Here is a 20,744-nt window from a genome sequence, read left to right as displayed (position 1 = left end):
GTGGATGTGGAAAGAGTTTACCGCAAAGGGTACATATGAATGGTTATCATTACTTCCTGATATTCTCAAGCGATATAATAACTCGGTACATAGAACAATTGGTATGAAACCAAAAGATGTGAAACAAAAGAATGTAAAGGAAATATTAAAAAGGATAAACAAGAAGGGAAAAAGGGTGGCACCAAAATATAAACTGGGAGATAGTGTTAGGATAAGCAAGTATAAAAGAGTTTTCACTAAAGGCTATCTGCCAAACTGGACAAACGAGGTTTTCACCATTTACGCAATCAAACCGACAAAACCACCTACATATGTACTCAAAGACCATAATGGTGAAATACTAAAGGGAGGGTTTTATGAACAAGAGCTAAATAAATCAAAGACCGGAAATGTATATTTAGTTGAAAGAGTGTTACAACGGAAAGGAGATAAAATAAAAGTCAGATGGCTTGGCTTTGACAAGAAAAGTGACACGTGGCTTAGTAAAAGCGACATTCTTATTTAGAACATACATCCGGTGACGGCTACATGTAGATCAAGCAGCTGCATCCGGTCGTATTTATAAACGATAGGGTGAGTGTGCTACAATCAGTTGAACACGATGGGTGTGGCGCAGCAGAGCCCCCCTTTGACGTTAAGAAACTATGACAAGTATTTTGGCGAGGGTCTGGCATCTAAAATAAACACGGCCATCTGTTACTAGACTTAATTCGCTGCTCCTTTCAGTCCCCAGCAACTCGGGTAAAACTAATATTGTGTTTAATTTATTATTCGATTCAAATGGTCTTCTTTTTAAAAATATCTACATTTTTAAAAATCCCTTAATCAGTCTAAATACCAGTTTTTACCGTTGGCTCTGCCTAAGGAAATGGGCCATTTTGCATATGGTGACAACAACTTGGTAGTTCATCCAAGTAAGACTAAACAGCATAAAAAATGATATTTGATGATATATACTGTGAGAAACACGACAAATAATAAATAAATTATATAAATAAATTGGCTCAAAATTATTTTCAAACCACCTTATAGTACTGTATTACAAATTTAAATTATAAAATGCAAAGAACCGCTCGCTGGGATTCAAAAAAGGGTTAATTGAAAGGCTTCACCAAGTAAATAACCCATTACATTAGTCAAAGGAAAAAAAAGTTGGAGGTGGCAAATCTGTTATGGAGTGGCCATCACCGTAGGCTGCGGTGGTTGGGGCAGCCTACCCCAGAGGTTAGGACTCTTGGTGAAGCTCTGGGTTAACAAAAAGAACGCGCCGGGACCCTACGGCCTAGCCTAACAGCTTACCATGGTGTGGAAACTGGGTCACTTGTCTAAACTCCAAAGAACAGGTAGAATCTCTCCACAAACGAAACATTTGAGTTTGTCAAAGTCCAGATCACGGATATTTGTAACAAACCAGCCGCATGCTTCATCAGCACCATCAATAAAAAATGAATTACTCACTCTACATCAAATAAATTTATCGAATATTGGTTAGTACCATAATTTTACTAAACACTGTCCGTACTCCATAGTCCACACTGTGGAAGTACCTGGAAATTTAAATGATACAACGCAAAGAACCTCTCTCTGGTTAACTCGTCATCATGGTAAGGATCTGTAACATACAATGAAGGTTTAATTACAACACTTTGCATTCTTTTTAAATTATTTACACAAAAGGCTAGGAAAAGATGTTCCTGCAGAGGAAAATTCTTCATTAGAACTGGCATCTTTGTCGTAACTCTGGTTCTGTTTATTCGCTCCCCAGTGGATACTAGTATTGCTTCCAAAGAGTCTCGGATGTCTTCCCAAAATGCAGGTGCTGTACGGATCATTTCTAGGACATTAATATCCTCCATAAAGTGGTTAGTTAGCCATAGTGTGTCCTGCAATTCAACTTTGACAGTCTGTACTACTGTCAAGATATCAGCTAGCTCGTAACCTTCCGGTAGATTGCAGCTCCATCTCTGTAAAATGTCGGCCAGCCTAAACTCTCGAATTTGTTGGCGGTCGGCTTCAACTTGGCACGATACACACCGAGCAGCAGACTGTCGCTTCTGGAAACATAGGTAAGTATTATTGTATGTCTAAATGTATACCTATATGTATTTTCCCCAAACCCGATCACCTTACCCTAGTTCTTCCTGTTGAAGTTGATGGTTCCGGACGAGATCGCATTCATTGCGGGAGAGCTCTTGGCAACCCTAAAGATGTTGATAATTGAGGTTCTTGAGATCTTTGTACAGGGCTCAATGTAGTGTAAATTGGTGGAGGCTGTGTTGCCTGGTTCAAGCTCACGCGTGAATTACTAGCCTCATCCTTGGCTTCCACAAGATGCCTGTCAATTAGAGTGGCTGTGTGGACTATGGAGTACGGACAGTGTTTAGTATAATTCTGGTACTAACCGATATTCGATAAATTTATTTGATCTAGAGTGTGTAATTCATTTTTTATTGATGGTGCTGATGAAGCATGCGGCTGGTTTGTTACAAATATCCGTGATCTGGACTTTGACAAACTCAAATGTTTCGTTTGTGGAGAGATTCTACCTGTTCTTTGGAGTTTAGACAAGTGACCCAGTTTCCACACCACGGTAAGCTGTTAGGCTAGGCCGTAGGGTCCCGGCGCGTTCTTTTTGTTAACCCAGAGCTTCACCAAGAGTCCTAACCTCTGGGGTAGGCTGCCCCAACCACCGCAGCCTACGGTGATGGCCACTCCATAACAGATTTGCCACCTCCAACTTTTTTTTTCCTTTGACTAATGTAATGGGTTATTTACTTGGTGAAGCCTTTCAATTAACCCTTTTTTGAATCCCAGCGAGCGGTTCTTTGCATTTTATCATTTAAATTTGTAATACAGTACTATAAGATGGTTTGAAAATAATTTTGAGCCAATTTATTTATATAATTTATTTATTATTTGTCGTGTTTCTCACAGTATATATCATCAAATATCATTTTTTATGCTGTTTAGTCTTACTTGGATGAACTACCAAGTTGTTGTCACCATATGCAAAATGGCCCATTTCCTTAGGCAGAGCCAACGGTAAAAACTGGTATTTAGACTGATTAAGGGATTTTTAAAAATGTAGATATTTTTAAAAAGAAGACCATTTGAATCGAATAATAAATTAAACACAATATTAGTTTTACCCGAGTTGCTGGGGACTGAAAGGAGCAGCGAATTAAGTCTAGTAACAGATGGCCGTGTTTATTTTTAGATGCCAGACCCTCGCCAAAATACTTGTCATAGTTTCTTAACGTCAAAGGGGGGCTCTGCTGCGCCACACCCATCGTGTTCAACTGATTGTAGCACACTCACCCTATCGTTTATAAATACGACCGGATGCAGCTGCTTGATCTACATGTAGCCGTCACCGGATGTATGTTCTAAATAAGAATGTCGCTTTTACTAAGCCACGTGTCACTTTTCTTGTCAAAGCCAAGCCATCTGACTTTTATTTTATCTCCTTTCCGTTGTAACACTCTTTCAACTAAATATACATTTCCGGTCTTTGATTTATTTAGCTCTTGTTCATAAAACCCTCCCTTTAGTATTTCACCATTATGGTCTTTGAGTACATATGTAGGTGGTTTTGTCGGTTTGATTGCGTAAATGGTGAAAACCTCGTTTGTCCAGTTTGGCAGATAGCCTTTAGTGAAAACTCTTTTATACTTGCTTATCCTAACACCCCCCCCCAGCCCCAACCCCCCCCCCACCCAGTTTATATTTTGGTGCCACCCTTTTTCCCTTCTTGTTTATCCTTTTTAATATTTCCTTTACATTCTTTTGTTTCACATCTTTTGGTTTCATACCAATTGTTCTATGTACCGAGTTATTATATCGCTTGAGAATATCAGGAAGTAATGATAACCATTCATATGTACCCTTTGCGGTAAACTCTTTCCACATCCACTGTTTCAAAGTTCTGTTAAATCTCTCCACAATACTAGCTTTTAAATCGGAAAACTTTTAATAATGGTTAATTCTATACTTTTTCATGAGAGCACCAATATGTTTATTAAACCATTCGGTTCCCTGATCGGTTTGAAAGTGTTTCATCTTATGTTTGATCAATATAGGTTCAAGTGCCTTGGCAACTGCTGGACCTGTCTTATCTTTTAACGGGACTGCAAAACCGAATTTTGAAAAACAGTTAATCATAGTCATTATGTACCGATTACCTTTATTTAACTTTGCATAAGGCTGCATCTCTACGAGATCGGCCTGGTACAAATCATTCAACCCTTTAAGAGTCACTTTCCGTCTAGTGTAATTCTTTCTAGCAGGTTTGTGTAGCTCTTCAGCTATAGCACGTCTGACATCCATTGTTAAAATGATACAACTTAACAGTGTATTGATAACTTATTAAGTTTTTAGAAATGCTGCGGCCCCTCCACCGCCACAGCTCGTGATGGCCTCCAAAAACAAACTAGTTGCCATCTCCGTTTATTATTCTTTTTTTTACATTTAGATTTTACAATATTTACAAGTGACTTTATGGAAGATAAATAAAGGAGCCATGCAAATGCGGCATGTTTCTTTTGGGACCTTAAACTTTGGATTCATGTATCGCCTTATATGTCTCTTCGCCTTAAGTGAGAAGGAAGATCAACCATTCTTCCACAGTCAATACATAACCTACTAGAGCCCCGAAAAGACTCGTAGTATTTTAGGGTTACATAACCACAGTTTTCTTGATGATAGTTCAAAATGTCCTGCCATAGCGTTGATGGAAGATCAACACTTTCTTTTACATAAAGTAAAAGGATGACGGTTGTGTAAATCTTTCTAATTGGAAGCTCGGACAGGGACAACATGATGGTTAGCATGTTCCAAATAGAATAGACTATCTTTTTATTTGCCCCCAGAAAAGCTGCGGCCCCTCCACCGCCACAGCTCGTGACGGCCTCCAAAAACAAACTAGTTGCCGTCTCCGTTCCCCCAAAACGTCTCTTACCACCTTCTCAAGGATGGGATCATGGATTGTAAACAGGAACATCTCAATCTGGTCCATTTGTATAGACGTGCTGCACAGACGGTGCATCTATCTCTTGGAGTTTTAAATTTTGGTACACATACAATCGTTCCAAACCGTCGGAAAGAAATATTCGCTGCCTCTCCAAAATCCTTACAAAACTCTTCATTGTCGAAAAAACAAATATGGTAGTAGACATTGCCGCAGTTTTCATGGTGGTAATTGGATATTTAATCTTTAATCATAGGTGGGATTGCTGCTTGCTTTACAGTATTTAAAAGAAACAGATTATCAGTAATCGTTCTAGCTGAAAACTCGAGTAGGGACAACATGGTGGTGTAAAGGTTCCAAGTGGAATGACACTTACCCCTTCACACATGGTTTACAGGCTTTTTAGTCAGCCGTGCCAGTGACCAACATTCACTCATGGTTTACGGGCTTTTTAGTCGGCCGCGCCAGTGACCAATAGCATTCACATATGCACAAGGAGTAGCCCAAGTCCCTCCAGATTTGAGCGCCTCAATGTACAAACAGATTTAAAAATAGCCCCACTCCAGTTGGATCTCAGTCACCATGTGCTTCGCATCATGTTTCGGCTGGGTGTTTTCCATCAAACGCGAGCCGGTGGAGCCAATATACGAAGAACTTCAACCCCTGGATCTAAGGCCACCACCGTTACCGCCAAGAAAAACTGCGTATGCCGCCATTAAGGTATGTAGCGATAGTGGAGAGGGGAGCGCTACACATGTGCAGCATGTGCAACATGTGTTCAGTGTCCAACATGATCTCTCTAGTGTTGGTTGTAAATGATTTCATTCAAAATTATTTATGGTGTAGGATTTGTTAATTTTTAAATTTAAGCGAAGAAAAAGAAGACGAAGACACAGATTCGGTATTTGGGTTTAATTGGTAGCAAGGAGGGTGGAATGACTGGAACGAGGTGGATGTTGGGGACTGGGAGTACTTGAGTGATAGTGATGATTCAGGAGTTGAGATTTTGGTGAGTTTTTTGAATTTTAAACCCATATGGAAGTGTATCATAATTGCTACTATGTTTCCTCTTTGGTCCCGTAATTTTAAACTGTTTGACTTCACTGATTGTAACTATATTCCTATCCTTTGTTCGTCTGATTCTATTTTCCTCAATGTCCATTGTTTGTGCAGCATCACCAAGAACCATCTCTTTCAAACTGTCAAATCCAATTTTTTTAGAAGTTTTCATGTTTAATGTGAGCCCTTTTACTTTACATACGGGAATCAATTTTTGTTTGTTAGTCGACTACACAAGATATGCATAGGTTTTAGGCCCTCCGGATACAAACTCTATTATGTATGAACCTGGTCCATACTCGGCCAACTCATCGGTCATTTCCCCTAGATAATCTCCCGTAGGAACTCTGTACAATCCACCCTTATATACATATAGTACAGAATCAGTATCGTAATACAATACCTGACCGCCCAGGGCATCTAGATGCTCATAGAGCTTCAATCTCGCTTGGGCAGTGGTGTAAGCTGCCACCACAACATTTACATTTTGCAATGGCTCCCCAACCTCATCAATATACTCCCAACTAACAACAAGAACCTCTTCATTGACAATCTGTACTTTATTTACATCTATTTCAGGGCTAGTTAACATTTTGAAAAGTGTTTTTGGGTCCCTGACAATTGTAGCTTTAGTCTGGTTTTCCCGCTGTCCAAATTTCCCCCAAAAAGAGTTCAACATCAGTTTAGACAATGACCTCAAACCACCATTCTTGATAATTTTGTCTTTTTCCAGTTGGACACCCTCTTTTTTAAAATAATCCTTAATGTACTGATCCTTATCCTCCTCTGTTTCACACCAGCTAGGGAACCCAGACGCTTCCTGTTTCATTTTTAGAAATTTATTTATAAAGTCAGTAAACAACCCACCGTTTTCATAGGTAGCTACCTTATACTCCCACAGTTCATACATGTCGAGTACAACATAACCCTTTTCTACAGCTTTTCGAATCTCGTCCATGGTCCATGTCCCAATTAGTGCTCTGTCACCACATTCGTGGTCGCAATCACTTTGAATCTGACCGTCTCCACAAGTCGCGCACAAAACAAACATTAACTTGTCATTCATTTTGGCCGGGAGCACAGGATGGTAAAGATCACGTGGTGGTAGTACTTTGCACTTTAATAGACCCTCAACATTGAGACCTCTCTCTCTACATTCCCTGTCACCTACATAGATCGTTGGATGGCCTACAGGGTACTTGCCATATTTACATACCCAAGGGTAAAGTGAGCATATATCAACGTACTCAATGGTTTCTCCCTCCACACACTTGTGGTAAGTTTTGGCGTTCCCGGTTCTACCACCGAAAAATGCTTGCCTCGGATTCAGGGGTAAATTGTTGAGGATCGGCAACTTGTCTAGATGTTTTAGGTTTTCTGTCTTTTTTAACTGTCTAAACTCACATTCCCACATTTGTACAACGTTATTACCCAACTTTGCTATTTTTGATTTGGTCCGTTCATATCGCAAGTGAAGTGAGTCAGAGGGGTCCTCTTTCAAAGCAAGTTCACGGTCATAGGGAAAGCATTTAGGGCATCCGTGCCAATAGCAGCCTTGAAATTCATAAATATTTTGACCGTCATACCCATCAACTTTCATTCCATTGATCTTAACTTCTTTTCCACGACCAGCGTGTTCTATTCTAACTCCACGTTTCTCCTCTTCCCATGATAGCCACTGTAACGCAATGGCCGATTGAGCGTCTGTAAGCCTATAGCCATTTTTAGGAACGATGCCAATAGTATTTTTCTTCAAAAAGTTCCTGCGAAAAGCCAAGTTACAAGCACTGGCAATGGTCACAGCCTCGAGAAACGGATCAACATTACACTCTTCCAGGAAAATTGAACGGAACTTTAAGCAAGCTTGGGCCAAGATATCAACATCAGACATACAATACTCGAGGATTTCTTTTTTAAAGTCAAATGTAACGTGGTTTGCAACCTGATCATTGTACCAATTTTCAAAATCTTTTTGTGATTTTTCAAACATAGATTCTGGACAGTAAAACTCCTTTGCCGGCATAGGGCCCACATAATTTTGGTTGTCTAGGGTGTTGAAAAGGTGGGGGAAATAGCCTTTCTTCTTTTCCGGGGGCAAATCAAAGGCTTTGGGCAGCGAAGCTAGAGGCATAGGGAAATAACTAAGTGAATCAACAAACCTCACATTGTCAATCTCCATCAAAATGACCTTAGTTCCCCGCATCACAAGTTTCGGAGTGAACTTTGTATCCTCCAGCACATACTTGAGCAAAAATTGGAAATCAAAGCCCTGCCCATTGTGTGCAATGACACAAACATCTTTGAAATGTTTACGGACTTGCATCACATAGTCCATGAACTGAGTGACTGGTTCAAAACTAAACACTCGCGTACGATGTTTACAAGCCATACAAAATTTTACCTCAATACACTGATAGCAAAACTGTTGTGACACACACAAGTTTACTTGATGCAATTTAGACTCGGGATCTGAAGGCAGAGACTCATCTTGGCGGGTTTCCAAGTCAAAGAAAATAAACAGAAAATCTTTAGATTTAGGATTTCTCGTGTCAGGTTTCATGTAGCATTTGTGGTTAGGGTCTTCAAATGAACTACAAGGTTTACAATATACTTCGCCACATTTATGAGGCTTGGACCGTTCTTAGTGCAGGAAAATAGTGTTGGATTCCAGAATTTTAATTTATCAGGCTGAAAATTGGTGGAGATGTCGTACATACAGCTGGGAACATCATACTAAAATTCCCAAAAAATCCCACTTGGGCAACATGCCGCCATCTTGGAAAATGGCCGCCATAATGGATTTCCCCCCTTGTGTCACATATTCAAGCATAAAACCACTCCTAACTGTGATAAAAACGTGCAGTTTCTTCAGAATTATTTGTCGGGATGTAATTCTAATATTTAGAGCCATTATATATAGTTTTGTATGGAAATTGCAAATTTTTATACTAAGAATTAGACAAAAATAATTGGAGGGTAATACTGGTCTCGCATTTAAATTGATTTAAGACCCTTTTTTACTCATCGGGGATAAAACTTCTGTGATTAAATCTTATAGAACAAGTCAAGGCACACAAGAATATGCAATTATATTTGTTTTTGTTCTATAAGTATGCCGTCATATTGACGCTGGACATGTGATTGCAGCCTACGTTTTATACTGCATCATGGTGGTGACCGTAATAAAATTCTGTAAATGGAATTAAATTACTAATGGTAAATAAACAGTTGTGTTAGTATTACTTTTATAACTTACTTTCATTTGATACATAATATTTTTCTTTTTTATATAAACTCCAAAAACTGAATACATTCTGTTTGACAATTGATAAGTTTGTGAGTTATAAAAACGATTTTCTTTAATGTGACATTTTCCTCTTGCTGCAAAGTGGAATCATTTGCGTGTCGGTTGTGTTGACTTCCCAGTCAGAACGTGAATGGGTTGGTAATTCAGGTACATTAATGTCCCCCTCTTCATTTAGTACTGGTGTGGCATTGATCCTGTTACCACAACCGTTGGTGCAGTAAAGATACACAATCGTGAATAAGATAACCCATTTTCAGACAACCACAATACCTGTTACATCCAGTCTTACATGCACATCTTATCAAGTTGAGGAGGTTGTCAGGTAAAGGGGCATTGAAGTAGGAATTGGAGTAAATGTACCAATTTCGTTTTTTTTCCATCCCCACTCTGTAGGTGGAAGAGAAAACCCTAGCCATTCTTGAACCTGGTGGTACACTCTAAGGTTGTGCTCTTTAGCAGCTTCAGAAGTCGGTAGAAGTGTTGAAAGTTCAAATTAGAAGTCAAGACATTTTGATATTACTTTCAGGTACTGTTTGTATCGAGTTATTTTGAGTCCCTGACCACCTTTTCCTCCATATATAGGCTACAAGAAATTCGTATCCAGCTTTGACGATTTCCATTCTTTGACTTGGAAACCCGCCAAGATGAGTCTCTGCCTTCAGATCCCGAGTCTAAATTGCATCAAGTAAACTTGTGTGTGTCACAACAGTTTTGCTATCAGTGTATTGAGGTAAAATTTTGTATGGCTTGTAAACATCGTACGCGAGTGTTTAGTTTTGAACCAGTCACTCAGTTCATGGACTATGTGATGCAAGTCCGTAAACATTTCAAAGATGTTTGTGTCATTGCACACAATGGGCAGGGCTTTGATTTCCAATTTTTGCTCAAGTATGTGCTGGAGGATACAAAGTTCACTCCGAAACTTGTGATGCGGGGAACTAAGGTCATTTTGATGGAGATTGACAATGTGAGGTTTGTTGATTCACTTAGTTATTTCCCTATGCCTCTAGCTTCGCTGCCCAAAGCCTTTGATTTGCCCCCGGAAAAGAAGAAAGGCTATTTCCCCCACCTTTTCAACACCCTAGACAACCAAAATTATGTGGGCCCTATGCCGGCAAAGGAGTTTTACTGTCCAGAATCTATGTTTGAAAAATCACAAAAAGATTTTGAAAATTGGTACAATGATCAGGTTGCAAACCACGTTACATTTGACTTTAAAAAAGAAATCCTCGAGTATTGTATGTCTGATGTTGATATCTTGGCCCAAGCTTGCTTAAAGTTCCGTTCAATTTTCCTGGAAGAGTGTAATGTTGATCCGTTTCTCGAGGCTGTGACCATTGCCAGTGCTTGTAACTTGGCTTTTCGCAGGAACTTTTTGAAGAAAAATACTATTGGCATCGTTCCTAAAAATGGCTATAGGCTTACAGACGCTCAATCGGCCATTGCGTTACAGTGGCTATCATGGGAAGAGGAGAAACGTGGAGTTAGAATAGAACACGCTGGTCGTGGAAAAGAAGTTAAGATCAATGGAATGAAAGTTGATGGGTATGACGGTCAAAATATTTATGAATTTCAAGGCTGCTATTGGCACGGATGCCCTAAATGCTTTCCCTATGACCGTGAACTTGCTTTGAAAGAGGACCCCTCTGACTCACTTCACTTGCGATATGAACGGACCAAATCAAAAATAGCAAAGTTGGGTAATAACGTTGTACAAATGTGGGAATGTGAGTTTAGACAGTTAAAAAAGACAGAAAACCTAAAACATCTAGACAAGTTGCCGATCCTCAACAATTTACCCCTGAATCCGAGGCAAGCATTTTTCGGTGGTAGAACCGGGAACGCCAAAACTTACCACAAGTGTGTGGAGGGAGAAACCATTGAGTACGTTGATATATGCTCACTTTACCCTTGGGTATGTAAATATGGCAAGTACCCTGTAGGCCATCCAACGATCTATGTAGGTGACAGGGAATGTAGAGAGAGAGGTCTCAATGTTGAGGGTCTATTAAAGTGCAAAGTACTACCACCACGTGATCTTTACCATCCTGTGCTCCCGGCCAAAATGAATGACAAGTTAATGTTTGTTTTGTGCGCGACTTGTGGAGACGGTCAGATTCAAAGTGATTGCGACCACGAATGTGGTGACAGAGCACTAATTGGGACATGGACCATGGACGAGATTCGAAAAGCTGTAGAAAAGGGTTATGTTGTACTCGACATGTATGAACTGTGGGAGTATAAGGTAGCTACCTATGAAAACGGTGGGTTGTTTACTGACTTTATAAATAAATTTCTAAAAATGAAACAGGAAGCGTCTGGGTTCCCTAGCTGGTGTGAAACAGAGGAGGATAAGGATCAGTACATTAAGGATTATTTTAAAAAAGAGGGTGTCCAACTGGAAAAAGACAAAATTATCAAGAATGGTGGTTTGAGGTCATTGTCTAAACTGATGTTGAACTCTTTTTGGGGGAAATTTGGACAGCGGGAAAACCAGACTAAAGCTACAATTGTCAGGGACCCAAAAACACTTTTCAAAATGTTAACTAGCCCTGAAATAGATGTAAATAAAGTACAGATTGTCAATGAAGAGGTTCTTGTTGTTAGTTGGGAGTATATTGATGAGGTTGGGGAGCCATTGCAAAATGTAAATGTTGTGGTGGCAGCTTACACCACTGCCCAAGCGAGATTGAAGCTCTATGAGCATCTAGATGCCCTGGGCGGTCAGGTATTGTATTACGATACTGATTCTGTACTATATGTATATAAGGGTGGATTGTACAGAGTTCCTACGGGAGATTATCTAGGGGAAATGACCGATGAGTTGGCCGAGTATGGACCAGGTTCATACATAATAGAGTTTGTATCCGGAGGGCCTAAAACCTATGCATATCTTGTGTAGTCGACTAACAAACAAAAATTGATTCCCGTATGTAAAGTAAAAGGGCTCACATTAAACATGAAAACTTCTAAAAAAATTGGATTTGACAGTTTGAAAGAGATGGTTCTTGGTGATGCTGCACAAACAATGGACATTGAGGAAAATAGAATCAGACGAACAAAGGATAGGAATATAGTTACAATCAGTGAAGTCAAACAGTTTAAAATTACGGGACCAAAGAGGAAACATAGTAGCAATTATGATACACTTCCATATGGGTTTAAAATTCAAAAAACTCACCAAAATCTCAACTCCTGAATCATCACTATCACTCAAGTACTCCCAGTCCCCAACATCCACCTCGTTCCAGTCATTCCACCCTCCTTGCTACCAATTAAACCCAAATACCGAATCTGTGTCTTCGTCTTCTTTTTCTTCGCTTAAATTTAAAAATTAACAAATCCTACACCATAAATAATTTTGAATGAAATCATTTACAACCAACACTAGAGAGATCATGTTGGACACTGAACACATGTTGCACATGCTGCACATGTGTAGCGCTCCCCTCTCCACTATCGCTACATACCTTAATGGCGGCATACGCAGTTTTTCTTGGCGGTAACGGTGGTGGCCTTAGATCCAGGGGTTGAAGTTCTTCGTATATTGGCTCCACCGGCTCGCGTTTGATGGAAAACACCCAGCCGAAACATGATGCGAAGCACATGGTGACTGAGATCCAACTGGAGTGGGGCTATTTTTAAATCTGTTTGTACATTGAGGCGCTCAAATCTGGAGGGACTTGGGCTACTCCTTGTGCATGTGTGAATGCTATTGGTCACTGGCGCGGCCGACTAAAAAGCCCGTAAACCATGAGTGAATGTTGGTCACTGGCACGGCTGACTAAAAAGCCTGTAAACCATGTGTGAAGGGGTAAGTGTCATTCCACTTGGAACCTTTACACCACCATGTTGTCCCTACTCGAGTTTTCAGCTAGAACGATTACTGATAATCTGTTTCTTTTAAATACTGTAAAGCAAGCAGCAATCCCACCTATGATTAAAGATTAAATATCCAATTACCACCATGAAAACTGCGGCAATGTCTACTACCATATTTGTTTTTTCGACAATGAAGAGTTTTGTAAGGATTTTGGAGAGGCAGCGAATATTTCTTTCCGACGGTTTGGAACGATTGTATGTGTACCAAAATTTAAAACTCCAAGAGATAGATGCACCGTCTGTGCAGCACGTCTATACAAATGGACCAGATTGAGATGTTCCTGTTTACAATCCATGATCCCATCCTTGAGAAGGTGGTAAGAGACGTTTTGGGGGAACGGAGACGGCAACTAGTTTGTTTTTGGAGGCCGTCACGAGCTGTGGCGGTGGAGGGGCCGCAGCTTTTCTGGGGGCAAATAAAAAGATAGTCTATTCTATTTGGAACATGCTAACCATCATGTTGTCCCTGTCCGAGCTTCCAATTAGAAAGATTTACACAACCGTCATCCTTTTACTTTATGTAAAAGAAAGTGTTGATCTTCCATCAACGCTATGGCAGGACATTTTGAACTATCATCAAGAAAACTGTGGTTATGTAACCCTAAAATACTACGAGTCTTTTCGGGGCTCTAGTAGGTTATGTATTGACTGTGGAAGAATGGTTGATCTTCCTTCTCACTTAAGGCGAAGAGACATATAAGGCGATACATGAATCCAAAGTTTAAGGTCCCAAAAGAAACATGCCGCATTTGCATGGCTCCTTTATTTATCTTCCATAAAGTCACTTGTAAATATTGTAAAATCTAAATGTAAAAAAAAAGAATAATAAACGGAGATGGCAACTAGTTTGTTTTTGGAGGCCATCACGAGCTGTGGCGGTGGAGGGGCCGCAGCATTTCTAAAAACTTAATAAGTTATCAATACACTGTTAAGTTGTATCATTTTAACAATGGATGTCAGACGTGCTATAGCTGAAGAGCTACACAAACCTGCTAGAAAGAATTACACTAGACGGAAAGTGACTCTTAAAGGGTTGAATGATTTGTACCAGGCCGATCTCGTAGAGATGCAGCCTTATGCAAAGTTAAATAAAGGTAATCGGTACAAAATGACTATGATTAACTGTTTTTCAAAATTCGGTTTTGCAGTCCCGTTAAAAGATAAGACAGGTCCAGCAGTTGCCAAGGCACTTGAACCTATATTGATCAAACATAAGATGAAACACTTTCAAACCGATCAGGGAACCGAATGGTTTAATAAACATATTGGTGCTCTCATGAAAAAGTATAGAATTAACCATTATTAAACGTTTTCCGATTTAAAAGCTAGTATTGTGGAGAGATTTAACAGAACTTTGAAACAGTGGATGTGGAAAGAGTTTACCGCAAAGGGTACATATGAATGGTTATCATTACTTCCTGATATTCTCAAGCGATATAATAACTCGGTACATAGAACAATTGGTATGAAACCAAAAGATGTGAAACAAAAGAATGTAAAGGAAATATTAAAAAGGATAAACAAGAAGGGAAAAAGGGTGGCACCAAAATATAAACTGGGAGATAGTGTTAGGATAAGCAAGTATAAAAGAGTTTTCACTAAAGGCTATCTGCCAAACTGGACAAACGAGGTTTTCACCATTTACGCAATCAAACCGACAAAACCACCTACATATGTACTCAAAGACCATAATGGTGAAATACTAAAGGGAGGGTTTTATGAACAAGAGCTAAATAAATCAAAGACCGGAAATGTATATTTAGTTGAAAGAGTGTTACAACGGAAAGGAGATAAAATAAAAGTCAGATGGCTTGGCTTTGACAAGAAAAGTGACACGTGGCTTAGTAAAAGCGACATTCTTATTTAGAACATACATCCGGTGACGGCTACATGTAGATCAAGCGGAATTAAAAAGGAGCTGGAGGTGCATGCAGATGGCTGGGGAGGCCGACTGGATGGCCTTTGTCCCGATTCGGTCTAATCCTGGAGCCTTCCGCGGCCGCAACCGTCCCACTGCTTCCTGGACTTCCTGTAAGGTGAAAGGATCCAACTCATCTCCAGGTTCCTCCTCAAAGAAGTTCTCCATGAAGGACTCCACTCTGACTTCCGTCCTCTCGTCGAATATGTCCGGGTTGGTTTGGAACTGGTCATGCATAGTGTTGGCAAAGGTTTCAGCCTTGTCCTGCGCCTCGTAGACCACACCGTGTTGTCCATGAAGTGGCTGAGATTTAACCTTTATACCTCGAATCTGCTTGGCTGCCCTCCACACGCTACCTCCTTCTGTGGAGAGGGTGCAGAGGAACTGGTCCCATGTTGTAGTCCTGAAATTGTCAATTAGCTCCGATACCACCGTATTTTGTCTGTTGAGCTCCCTCTTTGTCCTCGGGTTCCTGTTGGCCTTCCATCTCCTTCGGAGGGCATTTCTAAAAGTGATCTCTCTACGAACATGCATCGGCAGAGTTTGCCGCACCGGGCCCGAAGTCGCCGAGCGGGAGGCGTCTGAGATTGAAGAGGTGAGGATTTCATGCATAGAACTAACATGCTCATCCAGTTCTTCCCTGGTCGAAGGAGCAGAAGGAGGGCCCATTCTCTCGTTCACTAGCTGCTGGAACAGCACCCAGTCCGTCCTAATCATGCTGGTGGTCATGGGCGATCTCGTGGACGGGGTTGCGTCTATCGAGTAAAGGATGACTGAATGGTCAGATGACAGGGCCTCGATGCAGGATATACCCACCTGAAACGGAAATTCCTTACAGATAGCCAAGTCTAGTACGTCCGGCCTGTGAGCGTGGTTTGAGGGGTGAAATGTTGGCTCGTCTGGAGCAGCGGCGTAGACGTCCCCGTGCCGGTCCAGGAACGTTCTGAGTGATGCGCCTCTAGGGTTCGGGTAGCGGGAATTCCAGGATGCATGCTTTGCGTTTAGGTCACCTGCGATGAAAACTGGTCCAGCTGTTGCCAGCACTGCTGACAAGGTAGGCTCGTCTAAGCGGTGTCGTCCTGGTGGTTGGTATGCAGCAACATCAGCGACCAGGTCCCTGATGTGTTCCCACGGAGAGTCATCCGCCGTCTCTTCAAGTCTCGCTCGAAGGCCGTCGACGAAGTCTCGGAGAGTTGTCACTGCTGTGGAGTCCCTGATGACGGAGTTCCTCACGTACCAGGGTGAATCTGTCGCCTGCCGAAGAGCCTTGCTCTGGACGACGAGCAGCCTCCGTCTAGCGGTTCTGCAGGTGAGGTGGTACCATGCAGGGGCTGCGTACGTGAGGACAGGCCGAAGCAGGGCCGTGTAGAGTCGGACTCTTGCAGCCGTCGACAACTTCCGTGACCTGAGCAGCGGGCGGATGGCGCCAAGACCTTTCCTGGCGAGGTCGCAGACCCTCTCGACGTGGGGAGTCAGGGTGAGTCGCTGATCCAGCAGGACGCCGAGGTACTTCACCCGGCGCTTCCATGGGATGTCGGCCCCGTCTAGGTGGAGGTGTTGACCATCGTCCTGCCTCCTCGACCTCGTGAAGGAGATGGCCTCACTCTTGTCAGCGTTGACTTTGACTCGCCACTTCGTCAGCCACGGCAGCAACAGGTCCAGCTGTCGCTGGACATACACCCTGGACATCCTCAGGTTGGCGGAGGTGGCAGTGAAGAGCGCATCATCTGCATAGAGCGAGAGTTGCACTCTCGGTGCCAGGGGCATGTCGTTGGTGTACCACAGGTAGAGTATCGGCCCGAGAACCGACCCCTGTGGCACACCCGAAGAGATTGGCCGTGGTGTGAAAGTCGCCCGTCCAACGGAGACCTTGAAGCGGCGAGCGGTCAGGTAGCTCTTGACGAGCCTGTAGATCGAGCCGGGTAGAGGGGAGGATGCCAGCTTGTAGAGAAGCCCCTCGTGCCAGACCCGGTCGAAGGCTTTGCTCACGTCGATCAGGACTGAGGTCGAGTGGTGCTTCCGTTCCATCGCTCCAGCGATGGTGTTGAGGACCCGCCGCAGCTGGAGGGTGGTGGAGTGGCCCCGCCTGAAGCCGTACTGCTCAGTCCTGATCGAAGAGAAGAACTCCTCGGGGAATCTCGCCAGGATGATCCGCTCCAGCATCTTGGAGAGCACAGGCAGGAGGGAGATCGGCCTGTGGTTCTCGGGGAAGATGTGGTCCTTGCCGGGCTTGGGGATGAGGATGACGTTCGCCAACTTCCAGGTGTCAGGGAAGTGGGCCAGCCTCACGCAGGAGTTGAAGAGACAGGTGATCACAACAATCACCCAAGCCGGCAGGTTCTTCAGTGCTGGAGTCCCGAGGGAGTCCGGTCCAGGGGCCTTCTTCGGACGGAGTCGAGCGATGTGGCCCTTCACCTCGCTGACGGTCACGTGGGGGATGTCCTCGTCGTCGGAGTCCGGCTCGTAGGTCTCTACGAAGTCGTCAACAACCTCGCAGAAGTCCTCGTCGTAGACGTCCGGGTGTGGGGAAAACTGGTCTTCCAGCGAGTCTGCGAAGGTCTCTGCACGGTCTTCGGGCGAGTAGACGAGCCCGCGTCCCCCATGCAGCGGCCTGTTGTGGGTCTTCGTGCCGCGCAGAGCCTTGGCGATCTTCCAGATCCCGTCGTTGGTGTCAGCTTGTCCCTCGACGAAGTCCTCCCACTCCTGGGACCGATGCTCAGCCAGCAGTCGGGAGCACCTCCTGGCCTGCAGGTTGAAGTCCGCCTTCGCTCGAGGGCAGCGGGACTGTTGGTACGCCCTCCTCAGGCGACGTCGCAGGGCGATCTCCTCCCGCAGCCCCTGGGGAAGTGGTGGGGGGGCCCTCGGGTCAACGTCAGAGCTGGCGGCAACCACAGTGTCCTGCAGCAGCGTTGACAGGTCCAGGACTTGCTGGTCGAGCTCCTCTGCCGTCTCAGGTGGCGGGGGAGGCGGTCGAGGGGCGTTGGCCAGGAGGTTGGCGAACTTCGCCCAGTTCACCCTCTTCCTGCGGACCGGAGGGCGGTCGGGGACTCCTCCCTGCGGCAGGTCGAAGATCACCGGGACGTGGTCAGAAGAGAGGTCGGAGACGACGAAGACTTCAATCGGGCCATCGAACGAGCCAGCCAGTCCGATGTCCAGGATGTCGGGCGGGTGTCCAGCACGGGAGTAGTGTGTGGGGTCGGCCGGGGCAACCACGTTGATGTGAGGGTGGGCGGTGAGGTAGCGCCCGAGAGCAGCTCCAGTGAAGTTTCCTCTCCTGCAACCCCAGTCCAGGTGTTTGGCATTGAGGTCGCCTGCCAGAAGCGCCGGGGTGTCGGGGGGCAGCAGCAAGTCCAGGAGTCCGGGATCAAGGCGTCTCCCTGGGGGGTTGTAGGCAGAGGAGATTTCCAGCTCTGCACCGTCGTGCTGGAGGGCGATGGTCGTCACCTCGATGCCAGGCGGGAGGTTCCTGACGATCGGTCTGTGGGTGACCCGACGATGAACCAGTATCGCCGAGCCACCACTGGCACGTTGTTGCAAGGCCTGTCTGTCCGGTGAGTGTAGTAGTTTCGGACGTTGAACCTGTCCCCACCGCGCAGATGCGTCTCCTGGATGAGGGCAACGTCAACGTCCATGTCAGTGAGGAGTTGTGTCAGCTCATGGCGTCTGTCGGCAAGCCCGTCGGCGTTCCACGTGAGGATGCGAAGTCTACGCATGATTTTGGGTCAACTGGTCAACAAGTCGCTCGACGACGACCAACATGCTCCTCAGCGTGGAGATGAGTTGAGCCAGCTCAGACTGCTGCGACGGGCTCTTGGACGACTGGGCCGGGGTTGAGGCCGGCTCGATAGGCTGGGCAGGGCGGCTGGGCTGCGGGGCAGGGCTGCTGGGCTGCGGGGCTGGGCTGCTGGGCTGCGGGGCTGGGCTGCTGGGCTGCCGGGCAGGGCCGCTGGGCTGGCGAGGAGGGACTTCCAGGCGAGGGTGGGGAGTTCGCCTCACTCGAGGGTTCGGGGTCTCAGCCGGGGCAGCGGACCGCTCCACAGGAGGGGTGGGTGTTCGGGGTCTCGTGCCGGAAGCTCTGCCGCGGTTGTCCGGGTTCCGAGGAGCTCGACGACGTCTTCTCCGCTGAGTCCGGAAACCCTCGTCATCAACCTCGGGAGCCCCAGGCGCCTCGTCGTCCACTGGGTCAGGTCTCGGAGCAGGCGGGTCGACCCGGCGCGGTTGACGGCCCGACGGTGCCGTGGACGATTTCGCCGCAGCCGCGTACGAAGCCCGTTGCAGAGACTTGTAGCAAGTGCAGCCCCTGTAGTTGGCAGTGTGGGCCTCACCACAGTTGCAGCACTTCGCCTGGGCTGCTGGCTCCTTGGGGCACTCGGTCGCTAGATGGGTGTCCCCGCAGCGGACACAGCGGACCTGGCGGTGGCACTGGCCCGATCCGTGGCCGAAGCCCTGGCAGCGGTGGCATTGAATGGGTCCGTTGGGCCGCTTGTACTGCCGTACCTCCACCTTGCAGTAAAAGGCTCGCCTTATTTCATACACAGTGGACGGCAGGGAGTATCCTTCCGTCCTGCGGATCGTGAGGAGCCAGAGGCCAGTCGGCATTCCTCGGCGAGTCTTCATCATTTTCACTTCGGATATGTCGAAATCGTGAAATTCCGCCATAATCTCATCTGGTGCTAGCGTCGGCGGCAGGCCCTTAACCACCACCTTGAGCAGCCGCTCGGTGCGTAGGGCGAAGGTGTGGAACGGTACTCGCTCTTGCTGCAGATACCGCTGGACTGCGCGGAAGTGGGGTACAGTGTCCACCCTGATCCGCAGATTCTTCCCCGTGCATGAGGCATCGAATTGGCCACCAACGAGTTGTCCGATGGCGACGGCGTGGGCAGGCCAGCTCCGCGGCATGTCCAGGAGGATAGGCGGAGGCCGTGGCTCGTTCCGCGACGGGGCCGGAACATCCTCCATGTCGGAGTCAGCGGCGGTCTGGAAGGTGTCTTGGCCGGTTTTGCGGGCCTTCCGCTCGGCAGGAGGAGTCGGGGACGCTCGCCTCTTGTTGGTAGTCTGGTGGCCTTGATAAACGCCGTTTTCTCCAGGCGCTAGTCGCCACAGCCATATACACCTGGAAATCGTAGTCGGGCCCGACGCGCGAGGCAGGGCTGCAGAGCCAGAAGGCAAAGCAGCGGGCCCAGCCAAGTCAAGCCGCCCTGCCCAGCCTATCGAGCCGGCCTCAACCCCGGCCCAGTCGTCCAAGAGCCCGTCGCAGCAGTCTGAGCTGGCTCAACTCATCTCCACGCTGAGGAGCATGTTGGTCGTCGTCGAGCGACTTGTTGACCAGTTGACCCAAAATCATGCGTAGACTTCGCATCCTCACGTGGAACGCCGACGGGCTTGCCGACAGACGCCATGAGCTGACACAACTCCTCACTGACATGGACGTTGACGTTGCCCTCATCCAGGAGACGCATCTGCGCGGTGGGGACAGGTTCAACGTCCGAAACTACTACACTCACCGGACAGACAGGCCTTGCAACAACGTGCCAGTGGTGGCTCGGCGATACTGGTTCATCGTCGGGTCACCCACAGACCGATCGTCAGGAACCTCCCGCCTGGCATCGAGG

At 45.6% G+C, this 20,744-nt stretch overlaps 2 protein-coding genes across 2 annotated transcripts; one reads left to right on the top strand and one right to left on the bottom strand.

Moving 5' to 3' along the window:
• Positions 1-6,254: 6,254 nt before the first annotated feature.
• On the bottom strand, positions 6,255-8,585 carry LOC128984771 (uncharacterized). Its single transcript, XM_054404139.1, has one exon. It carries the CDS (start codon positions 8,583-8,585, stop codon positions 6,255-6,257), a length of 2,331 nt encoding a protein of 776 aa, XP_054260114.1.
• Positions 8,586-10,074: 1,489 nt separating this feature from the next.
• Positions 10,075-12,234, top strand: LOC128984770 (uncharacterized). The gene has a single exon (XM_054404138.1). It carries the CDS (start codon positions 10,075-10,077, stop codon positions 12,232-12,234), a length of 2,160 nt encoding a protein of 719 aa, XP_054260113.1.
• The last annotated feature ends 8,510 nt before the right edge of the window (positions 12,235-20,744 follow it).

The sequence above is a fragment of the Macrosteles quadrilineatus genome, unplaced genomic scaffold, assembly GCF_028750875.1.
Source record: "Macrosteles quadrilineatus isolate MER2022 unplaced genomic scaffold, UCM_ALF_1.0 Scaffold_2__2_contigs__length_208266976, whole genome shotgun sequence".
NCBI lineage: Eukaryota > Metazoa > Arthropoda > Insecta > Hemiptera > Cicadellidae > Macrosteles > Macrosteles quadrilineatus.
Note: the sequence above shows the minus strand (reverse complement) of the source record. Positions and strands in the feature narration are given on the sequence as shown.

Bases quoted from the DNA above. Each gene is read 5' to 3' on its own strand.
- LOC128984771 (XM_054404139.1), bottom strand. From the start codon at position 8,585: ATGAAACCTGACACGAGAAATCCTAAATCTAAAGATTTTCTGTTTATT.
- LOC128984770 (XM_054404138.1), top strand. From the start codon at position 10,075: ATGGCTTGTAAACATCGTACGCGAGTGTTTAGTTTTGAACCAGTCACT.